Here is an 11,434-nt window from a genome sequence, read left to right as displayed (position 1 = left end):
TTTTTCCCTATATGAAGTCATTCTTTTTTGAACAAAACTCAAAACAGAGCCAATTAATCTTTCAGTCTTTCATTCATTTCTAAAATAATAATCCCACATGCATACCACCCTTTAGGGCTAAGCCCCGGGTGTTTCAAATGTCTGGCTCCGCCTCTGATACACAGACAGAAATCTCTTTGGTTTTGTTGATCTGCTGTATAGAGGTAAGGACAGAAAATGTTTAGTGTTGACCTAATTCACTGATCATTTACATTATCCCCAAGAGTCTGTCAGTCTTTGCATGATGTACGAGCTGTAAGCAGACTCTCAGGTGTGGGAGGTGTGCCAGTAGGAAAGCAGGTCTAATAAACCTGCATCCTGAGGTTTCTCATGCAGGATTAAAGGAGCCAGACTTTGTTTAGACATCTACAATTTTATTTTACACTGACTCTGGGTCAGTGTGTGTATGATACAGTTTAAACGAAGCACTGGAGCTAGAAGAACTATAGCCAATCAGCAAATTTATTGGGAATATGTGGTTGGCAATAATTATTTTAGTTAACTAGTAACTTAATTACCAATTAGCAGTGACACAAGCTAAAAATTTACTTCCCTAACATAATTTAAATAGTAACTATCCATCCATCTTCTTCCGCTTATCCGGGGCCGGGTTGCGGGGGCAGCAGCCTAAGCAGAGAAGCCCAGACCTCCCTCTCCCCAGCCACCTCCTCCAGCTTGTCTGGGAGAACACAAAGGCGTTCCCAGCCCAGCTGAGAGATATAATGTCTCCAGCATGTCTTGGGTCGACCCCAGGGGTGGGCCATGCCCGGAACACCTCACCCAGGAGGCGCCCAGGAGGCAACCTGATTACCGCTAATAAAGTATATTTAATGGACTGGTAACGTACAATATCTCTTTCTTATTGTTAAATCATTGACCACAACGCAAGCATGTGAGGCCTGTAGTTCTTTAGGTGCTGTTCTGGGTTCTTTTATGACCTCATGGATGAGTCATCAAAGCACTCTAGGATTCATTTAAATACTAATTTGAATAAAAATTTAAATAGCAAAAATATAATTAAAATAAAAAAATGGTCAGGTTCATCGACGTTACAAGTTTCCTCCCTCCCACCATGGTTAGCTGGAGTTCCATAGCTTTAAAAATGGGTTTTAATCATTTCCAGCATGATGATGCCAAATACTTTGTTTCCCAGATGTTTTGTTTTTGTGTGACATGAGGTGTTACTTTAAAACTGAAGTGGCCTTTTCCATAAAACTTGGTTAATCATAGTTAATCCATGATTTGGGGTTGAGGTTGCACTTTCACCGCTTTTTTTCCACATTCAAAACTACCTCATATACGTGGAAATCACATGATGCTTGTAAAGAAAGCAGCGAAGCGAGTTATTAATTAATGAGACAACTAAAGGTTGTAAGCTTAGAGTTAAATAGCAAAACAAACAAACAAAAATAATAAAAACATCCCACATGATGATTTCTTCTTTGATTGAGAGCCAAAACAGAAGCAGAAAGATCGCTAAACTACATTTGAATGCTGCTGCTTTGCATCTTTCTGGTGGAGTCACCTATGCTAAAGAAAAGCTTTGACAGGTCTTTCACAGTACATGAGTGTCTCACATCATCAGTAGACCTTGAGGTTCCCCCTTATCTGTTGCCAAGGTGAGTTCTGCTGTAGAAACTGATATACAGTGTAATGAATGGTTTAACCTGCTGATAGTATTTCACTTATGTGTGGCTCACTTCACTAGGAATGATTGTTCAGGTGTTAGTTATTTAAAAAGAAAAAAAAGTTAATTTAGCTTTTTAGTTATTTGTACCATACATGATTTAGGCGTGTGAAATTCTTGTAGGATGACATTGAGCGAATGCATTAGGTAAAATATTAATTTGATTAAGTAACATTACTTTGACTAAAGATCAGTAACATTTACACAGTACTTGTTCTAACCAAACCTCACCCAAATATCATTTTATTATTTTATATATTAGTATGTGTGCACAGATCTTCATGCAATGTCATTTTTCTTGTTTAAATTTATAGTTGATGTATATTTAAAAATACAGATGTTAGAGGAATTGATTTGCTTTAAAAAATTATGATATTTATTTATTATATTTATATTGAAAGGTCATTTTTATTCATTATATAAACTTCTCCTTACATTTCCTAACACTATATTGTGTCCTACATTGTCGTTGCTCAGAAAGATATATAGACTCATTATCAGTGAAATGTTGTGGCAGCGCAACAGACTCTGTGATTCTTTTCCTTTCTCTGGCTGTGCATACTTTCTCATTACAGTGTCAAGGCATCCTAAGGAAGATGTTCATTCTCATCCCTCTGCTGCTTTTTCTTTCTCCTGTGTGTGGAGATCTGTCAAATTTTAAATTTTACACTGATACTTACATGACAAGTTGGACAAAGGCACAGACCTTCTGCAGAAAGTACCACACTGACCTGATCACAATCAGAAATGAACAAGAGAACACATTCTTTAATGGCCGAGGGTGGATCGGGTTATATCGAGCTAATACCAGTACATGGAAATGGTCCAGAGGAGACGAGATAACTAGCTTCACCAAGTGGGATAGTTCTCGTAAGTAACATGTTTTAAAGCTCAAATATTTATCTTATACTTTTTTAGGTGTAAATGCAAATTATTGAGCTAGTTATTGAGTTATTATAGAGATTGCAAGATCAAATTCTTTGGTATTAACACAAGAGTACTTTGTATTGTAAAGTACTATATTTATTTATTTATTTGTCTGTTTGTTTGTTATTTAATTGAAGCACTTTTCATAGGCCACTTTTTGCCATAGTGGCCTATGAAAGATTTGACGCTTCTCGCATGTTTTGCAATTTTGTTAGATGTGCCGAGGTTGAAACTGCACTGAAAAAAGTATCCGGTGTTAAGTACAGAAAACTTTCACACATATACATGATCAACACAAAAAGACACAAAAAGGCTTTTCTAGTAATTAATATTTCTTCTCTGCTTCTTCTTCTTTCAGAGCCAAGTCAAAATGGAGACTGTGTATATAAGAAATATGGTGTATGGTGGACTGACGGTTGCGATGTCGATCATTCTTTCATGTGTTATGATGAGAAACTGGTTTTGGTGAAGGAGAATAAGACGTGGGAGGAGGCATTAAACCACTGCAGGTCTCTGGGTGCAGTGGACACAAATGATCCCAACTCTCCCTATAGGAACCATCGCTACGACCTGGCCACACTGATCACTACTGATGACCACACCTATGCACGGGAGAGAGCACAACAAGCTACCACTGATGAGGTTGGACAGTTTCCTACAGCTTATTCGTGTTGCTGAGAAACTCATACACCATGTTTACAATTGTCTCTCTGTTCAATGTTGTCAGGTGTGGACGGGCCTGTGTAACCTGGCTGGTGAGTGGCTGTGGGTGGGTGGAGGACAGATGCAATATGAAAATATTCCAAGCTGCCCGACTAATGGCTTCTGTGGCGTCCTCGAGAAGAGTGGTACTGCATCCTATGGCATAAGAAACTGTCAGCAGAGAAGGAACTTCTTCTGTTACATAAAGCCTTGAATCTGACCACATTTACTCAAGAACTACTTTAGTTTAATTTTGATTTCCTTATTAATGACTCTTAGTTTTGACTGCTCAAAAGTTTGTACCCCAACCGCATAAACATTTTCCCTGAAAACTCATACTTTCATTGTTCATATGTGATAATAAAAAACAATCATGGCACTGCCAAAGTTAGAAACAAGTATCTTTACATACAATTACAATTTTGTGTGTTAAACATTACTTTGTCAGAGAATCATTGGCATTGGCATGCAATTCCTTCTTGCTTCCTGGAGTGCCCGCTACAAATTCTACATTTCAGCAGCAGTGGAGGAGTTATCAGGTGGTGTAGGTTTAATTCCTTTTCTTAATTTGTCAAATAATTTGCACAAAAAATGACCAAAAACACTTGATGTAAATTCTTTCATTGTTTTTTCTTCTGCTTGTGGCAGTTTTTATCATGAACATCCACTGCTCTGCTGTCACACAACATGCTGCATGACAGGTGTAGCCAGTGATTGACAATGGCCAATTAATAAAGTAGTTCAAATCACTGGGCAAAACAGTATCTGTATCTGTATGCAGTATCTCTGTGTTCCATGTGAGTCCATGTCCATGTCCATGGTCGGGTTTCATGTTTCATGTCTTAGGTTCCCAAGTCATCACATGTGTTCAGGTTTTAGTTGTTTTTCCCAGTTTAGGATTTGTTCAGTTTGGGTGTTTCCAAATTCAGGGGTAGCATGCTTCAAAGTCCGCATCTGTAAGCAATGACATCACAGTGATGTGACGAAGGCTGTCCAAATTTGAAGAGTCCTCCAAATGCGACGACAAATGCACCTTCCTTTTCCCCAGATTTGAAGGATGGGTCGGGTACATCCTTCGTAGTCCACCATATCCTAGGATTCATTGCGGGTCATACGGGAGAATCTTTTGCATAAATTTAGAAGAAGAAGATGAATTTTGCGCATAACAATGGCGGACGAAGCGGGAGTGAAAGCAGGAGAGGAATACACTTAGCAGTTGTAGGAGACCCTATTGGCCCATTTCTATGGTGCTGATTACCACTAATAAGGTATATTTAATGGACTGGTAACGTACAATATCTCTTTCTTATTGTTAAATCATTGACCACTGGGGCTCGGTCACTCTGGCACAGCTGGCTGCCGGCGGAGCTCACGGGCGCGTCACTGCAACTCCCCCTGGCTTCTGCTCCGCGGCTGCTGAGTGAGCCCTCATCTGGGACTCTCCTCAGCTCTTTCTGGGACAGTGGCACGGCTGCCCCTCTGTTGGTCTTCCTTGGTCTCTTGTGTTCTGGGGGCCGCTGGTTGTCTGGAGTTTTGATCTCCTCCATACCTGCTTCATGCCCTGGAGGACGGGGCTGTGGCCCCCCCACACCCTCTAGCAGATCATTACATGAAGGAACCTTTTAAAAACAAGCGCGTCCATGCTCACAGGTGTACACATGAGTGCTCACACACACAAACTACACCCTTTTTGGCTCCTACCTCAAAGCACACTGTGCGCTGTCGATCTTACGTGCTGCACAATAATGTTTAACATTTAGCATTTACTCTTATATTCCCATATATCATCATGATGTTGTTTATTCTATTGCTCTCAACAGGTGATCCAGGTGATTGATATATGTATTTTTTGTCTGCTTGTTTTGTTGGTTTTTGTTTTTTGCCCTTTCTCCCTCTTTCTTTCTCCTTTTTCTTTTCCTCATTCAAGTCTGTCCCGTATCTAGCAAGGGAAAATAAAAAATAAAATAAACAATAAAAGGTGAATCAAATAGACCATTACGGCAAGGCTGGGATGGTCCATTTGGTAAAGTAAATCCGTTGGGCATCTTTCTTCGCCTTTAGACAATAATTCTGATGGCAAAAGAGCCAAACGGGACAGGCAAAAAAAAAAAAAATCATTGACCACAACGCAAGCATGTGAGGCCTGTAGTTCTTTAGGTGCTGTTCTGGGTTCTTTTATGACCTCATGGATGAGTCATCAAAGCACTCTAGGATTCATTTAAATACTAATTTGAATAAAAATTTAAATAGCAAAAATATAATTAAAATAAAAAAATGGTCAGGTTCATCGACGTTACAAGTTTCCTCCCTCCCACCATGGTTAGCTGGAGTTCCATAGCTTTAAAAATGGGTTTTAATCATTTCCAGCATGATGATGCCAAATACTCCCAGATGTTTTGTTTTTGCGTGACATGAGGTGTTACTTTAAAACTGAAGTGGCCTTTTCCATAAAACTTGGGTAATCATAGTTAATTCATGATTTGAGGTTGCACTTTCACCGCTTTTTTTCCACATTCAAAACTACCTCATATACATGGAAATCACATGATGCTTGTAAAGAAAGCAGCGAAGCGAGTTATTAATTAATGAGACAACTAAAGGTTGTAAGCTTTGAGTTAAATAGCAAAACAAACAAACACTCAAACAAAAAAATTAAAAAGATCCAAAATAATGATTTCTTCTTTGATTGAGAGCCAAAACAGAAGCAGAAAGATCACAAAACTACATCTGAATGCTGCTGCTTTGCATCTGAAATGACAGAGATTTAAATTAATTTGTGGATGGAAAGCCAGAGCAATTCAAATGCTTCTAACATAGGTGGAGTCACCTTTTGCATAAATTTAGTAGAAGAAGAATAATTTTGCGTATAACAATGGCGGACGTAGTGGGAGTGAAAGCGGGAGAGGAATACACTTTCAAATGTACATATATGAAAATCTGGTGGTACAAAATCTCCAAAAGTTAATTCTGTTCATCTGGACGTAGCGTTTTGTGGGAGAAACGTTTCGTCACTCGTCCAGGTGACTTCTTCAGTCTCAGCTGACTGCAGGTTTCAATCTTATAAACAGGGCATTTGCATAATGACTGAAACCAGCCCACTGAAGGAACAATGGGCTGGGAGGTCAGTTCTCAGGTCAAATTCTCATGACCCTTGATCAGCAACTACTGATCAATGGCCATGAGTACCATTCACAGAAAGTTGGGGAATGGCTGCAATCACAGCATTTTGTACTTGTGGTACAAAAGTTAAATTTTTGTAGTGGTTGTGGTTTTAGACTTTGTGCATTTGTTTATGGTTATTTTTAATAAAAAATAATCTTTGTAAAAATTGCCAGTAAAATAGCTTGTATGGTGGCTCCTGCAGTTTTTCATGTAGTGGAGATTTCATCTGAATTTCAGGCGTGTGACCACGCCTCCTTCACGCCCCTCCGGCCTCAGGCTATAAAAGCCCCCCTTCTCAAATACCTGCTGTTCTCATTTTCATCCCCCCATTTTCCCCTCTCTTCTCCTCTTTTCCTTTCCTTTATTCATTTCTCATTAGTGTGGAGATCAGGGAAATTATTTTGCTGCTATTGTTAATAATCATCATCATTACTATTGCATTAATAATATAATCTACAGCATTGATATTGCATTCAGATGTTTAAACAGTGTGTGTCTTTCAGAAAGACTAAGTTGCAGGCTGACAGGAAATTGCAGGTTTCGATTTCACTTTTGCAGAAGTGAAATCGAAAGCAGAGTCTAAGTGCAGGTTATTCTGAGGATTACATGTAAGGATGAGCCTCTGTTCTGGTGAAAGGTCAGAAGTGCAACGGGTGAGATGAGAGAGCATTTAAGGACGAGACACACATACAGTTAGTGGGTTCATTTATAGGTGAGAGGTTAATCATGTTTGCTTGTAACTGTGGGTTTTGGAGAAGCGGCAATCAAAAGGTTGACAGGAAACATCTGCCATGAAGATAGAGACAATGTTCCTTTTTAAACTGTGTTAAAAGTCATTGTGGTTTTGATGTGACCTATGTATGAAGTGTATCTGATGATGCATGAGGGGGCATCATTAAATTCAAGCCCTGATGGTATAAAATATCTGATTATCCTTTGATTAGTCGGAGATCAGCGCTGTCTGCGAACGGAGCTGGTCCCCCCACGCGTGTATTTCATTAAAATCAATTGTTTGACCAAGCTCTTGTTGGACCATGGTTGTTTGTACTCTCCTTCCTCGATATTTGAACCTCAACATTAGTACATGGGGATCTGCCGTCGGCAGTCCCAAACTGCAGCATCAGTTCACACTTCCTCATCCCTCATCGCCCAACGTTACCGAGGATGTGGTCCCAGCTAGTGAATTGCTGCTTAACACAACTAATTTTGATTTTTTCAAGTTAACCTTTGTGATATGTTTTAGGGAACAAAGACAAAATGGCTCAATTTATTAAAATGAAAGGAGAAATTGATCACCTCCTCTCTGGGGTGAAGAATTCGGCCACTGTGGCATGGACGTACAAGAATAAATCAATAAATCAATGCACACATCATATTCATCATATAAGCAGGGGTGCACATAAGTGGTCCGCAGGTGCACATTCGCTGTCAAAATAAAAGACGCGCACCAGATAAGAAGTTGCAACGCGCGTTTGTGTACATATAAAAGGCACTGTTTTTGTCCGCTAGAGTGGGATTTTCACGGCATATTCTGCACCACATCTCTGTGCGTTCATCATTTGTTCGAAGCCAGCTCACCTGCTGCAACCACTTTTCCGAGAATACGTGCTTCTTTTGCGGTTCGGACTCCTTCTGACATTTCTTTGGAGGTGGAGGAACACCAAAGTAATTGCTTAAAGGAACTTACTTCTTTGACGTCTTTAAGAGGTCTAAACAAATGTCTGTCCTCCTCCGGAAAGTCTTATGTACGCAAACACGCGTTGCAACTTCTTATCTGGTGCGCGTCTTTTATTTTGACAGCGAATGCGCACCTGCGGACCACTTATGTGCAGCCCTGCTTATAAGTACGGTTTTATTAACCCTTATGCTGTACAGAACCTGTGATGTCCAGACGGTATTCCTCTTGTGTCCTGCTGTGAAAACCTTTGGATTTAGGGATTAACGTAGTTGTCATGGTTTTCTCTCTTCTCCTTTTTTTTTCGTGTGTGATCAGGACAATTCTGGAGAAGGTGACCCTGCAGGGGAAATTCACCTCCTTACAGGTCGGGAAAAAAATAGGGTAATTGAAAGAAAAAATGTATGTGGCTATCAAGAAGATAATTTGTAAGAACACACATTAATTAAATGTGCATTTACTAAGAGTTGTTGTGTTGTTATCATTTGTCAACTGTCATTTCTGATTTCCTCTGCCTTTAGGATTGAAAGTATCCAGGGTCAGGAGAGGGAGTCAGCCACAGAGGCCTCCCATTAGGCCCCCTGTCCAAATTTCCTCTATATCTGAGGACACTCCAGGACCAAGCACAGCAGTGTGTGAACAAAATAAGAGGGAAGAGGACACTGATGAGGAAGGGCGGGAGCCACCCACAACATGGAAAAGAGGAGAAAGGATGAGGACGATGAGCTGCTTGACCTCATCAGAGAGATTATGATGCATCAAACAGAGGCTGAGGAGAGGAGAGAGGAGGGAAAGGATGGACAGACTTTTTCCATTCTTGAATGATTAGTCCCAAAATGAGACTGTATTGGAATGTTTTTATTACATTGTTATATTTGTTTTGTAAGTTTAAAAGTTTTATGTTATCAATAAATTGATTAAAACAAACATTAAACTCATTTTATTATAGGTATTTTCAACATGCATAAACAGAAACAGAAACACTAACTTTAATTTTAAATGGATATTTATTCAATGACAAAGTAAATAACAATACACCAACAATATTTGAAGACAGGGGGGAAAATATTTACTGCTATTTACAATTGTTCACACAGTTTAACCTGAGCTACCTGCTCCTTTACCGTTTCTTTAGCTACTTTAATAGATTCAAGGAAGTCTCTGGCAGTGTTGCTGGATCTGCCAAAGCAAGATCAGACATGGATAGTGTGCTGCAACTGAGACCTGCGGTTTGTCTTTTCTGGTCAGTAGAGAATCACACAGCTTGGATGTTTCTTCCCACTGTCCACTGCATCATCCATCCACAGGGTTTGCAGGGCTGGCTCAAGAGATGGCTGCCATACCACTAAGATATTTTCAGAAATATGAAAGCAGGAGATGGAAGATGCTATATTGCTACTAGTATAATACTAGTAACTCTTTAGCAGACAACAGTTTGACAAAGTGCTATATTAAAAAAAACACACGACTCCTAGATAAATTTTCACTTGCCTGTTAACAGTAGTCATGGTCTGGTGGTGGTACCTCCTCCTGGGCAGACACCTCTGCCCTGGAGTGGCGCCAAATAGTGGCGCCAAAGAGCACCACTAACTGCCTCTGAACCAGCCTCCCCCTCCTCAGCCTCTGCTCCATCTTCCTCAGGCTCATCCTCTCGGGCCGCAATGTCACCAGCACCGAGGCAGATGTTGTGGAGGACGGCACATGCTGTTACAACCTGTAGCGGTTAAAACAAAAAACTCAACTATAACTCAAATGTATAGCTTCATCTTGCACCAGTTTATTCAGTCAGTTTCAATCAACTGATACATTAAGGGTTTGTTCTGTTCAGCTGTCTGCATTTGGGTCCAAACTCTCTGCAGTCCACACATCTGCCAACACAGACATAACAATAATGTACATTAAGACTTTTTCTTCCACTGCTAACAAAACTGCTTGAGGTTGCATATCAAGCAGTTGAAGATGCACATCTTTACCAAATATAGTCTTTTTTCTGTCAGTGAGGGATGTTTGCATTTAAATAGAAGAGCATAATGAAACTTATCATTCAAAACTTATTTGGATGCAGAAAGAAAGTAGTACTAAGTAGACCACAGGGTGGAGTTTTAAGTCATCAGCTAATACTTCTAAACTTTGTTGTACAGTAGCCTCAATAAATTGAATGGTTCCAATGCAGAGAGACAAATAAAGTCCTAATTGTGCTAAATAATAGACCAGTACGATACCAGATTTTCATGCATTATTACTGGTTGAGGTTTTTCCATAAAATATCTTTCAAAAGATATTAATATTACAAACATGTTCATGTTCAGCAATTCTAATAAGAGGTAGTTAGGAAAACAGCTACCGGTGCCAGGTGTATGTGATGACATACCTGTCAAAGCAGACATGTCCCTAAATTTAAGTCCAGTTTGGTGGACTATCAAAAAATCTGTTTCTGTGCACAAGGAGGAAATCATATCAGACTACGTACATAGTTTTTAATGTTAATAAGCTGTCTTAAAGAGTGTTTGGGGATTAATTTGCATTTTGAGCTGGTTTCAAGTGGCCACTGTAGGTACTGCAGTTTCTGGCACTCTCACATTAGTGTATTTTAGTGGTGATTGAGCAAATCGCACTGCATTCCAAGGTTAGAAAGTCTGTCATTCAGGCAGCACATTATCATCTTGCAGGACCCATATGTGTGAGAAAAACTTACCTTCATGTGCTCCATCTCTTTTCCTTGCCATGTTTAAAATGTGATGTCTCTAAATCAGTAAAGACTGCCCATGTTTGTTACATTCAATGCAAACCTAAATGTTTGATTATCACAGCATAACAGTGTTAGGAAGCAAAGTTCAGCTTCAAGTTAAGATCCAAAACCATTCTGAACGTCACCTGCTTTAGTAACGACTAACGTAACAACAGGAGAGGCAACAACAAGAAAAATCCCAAATACAATATTGACTAAGTAATTAGTAATTAGTAATTAATTACTTTTTAAAAGTAACTTACCCAACACTGAAGATGACATGCTCAATCCGTTTGTTCAGATATTCACCAATGAAAGAAACGTCAGCTCCATCTGGACTCTGCGTTGACAGTGGGGTAAGACCCATTGGGATCAGAGGTTAAAACTTATAGCTGAGCCAGATTTCAGATGAGAGAGAGAGATGTGGCATATAGGCAGACTGATATGCATATCTGATTTGATTTCTCCTTCCTGAAGTGCCAGCTTGTGGACTCTGAGATTGATTTTGTCTCTG

General features: G+C 39.7%; 1 protein-coding gene across 1 annotated transcript; it reads left to right on the top strand.

Annotated features, from left to right (window-relative positions):
- Window positions 1–2,185: 2,185 nt before the first annotated feature.
- LOC120736931 (macrophage mannose receptor 1-like) lies at window positions 2,186–3,750 on the top strand. The gene is made up of 3 exons (XM_040037317.1): window positions 2,186–2,596; window positions 3,012–3,295; window positions 3,381–3,750. The coding sequence occupies exons 1-3, from the start codon at window positions 2,323–2,325 to the stop codon at window positions 3,567–3,569; spliced, it is 747 nt and encodes a 248-aa protein (XP_039893251.1). The 5' UTR covers window positions 2,186–2,322; the 3' UTR covers window positions 3,570–3,750.
- Window positions 3,751–11,434: the final 7,684 nt, after the last annotated feature.

This window comes from Simochromis diagramma, unplaced genomic scaffold, assembly GCF_900408965.1.
Source record: "Simochromis diagramma unplaced genomic scaffold, fSimDia1.1 OVJJ01000516.1, whole genome shotgun sequence".
Classification (NCBI taxonomy): Eukaryota; Metazoa; Chordata; class Actinopteri; order Cichliformes; family Cichlidae; genus Simochromis; species Simochromis diagramma.
This window is presented reverse-complemented; position numbering and strand designations above follow the sequence as displayed.

What these genes read in the sequence shown, in the direction of transcription:
- LOC120736931 (XM_040037317.1), top strand. Translation starts at nt 2,323, where the DNA reads ATGTTCATTCTCATCCCTCTGCTGCTTTTTCTTTCTCCTGTGTGTGGA. An exon ending in CACCAAGTGGGATAGTTCTC is followed by an intron (nt 2,597 to 3,011) that starts GTAAGTAACATG and finishes TTCTTCTTTCAG; the next exon opens with AGCCAAGTCAAAATGGAGAC. An exon ending in AACAAGCTACCACTGATGAG is followed by an intron (nt 3,296 to 3,380) that starts GTTGGACAGTTT and finishes CAATGTTGTCAG; the next exon opens with GTGTGGACGGGCCTGTGTAA.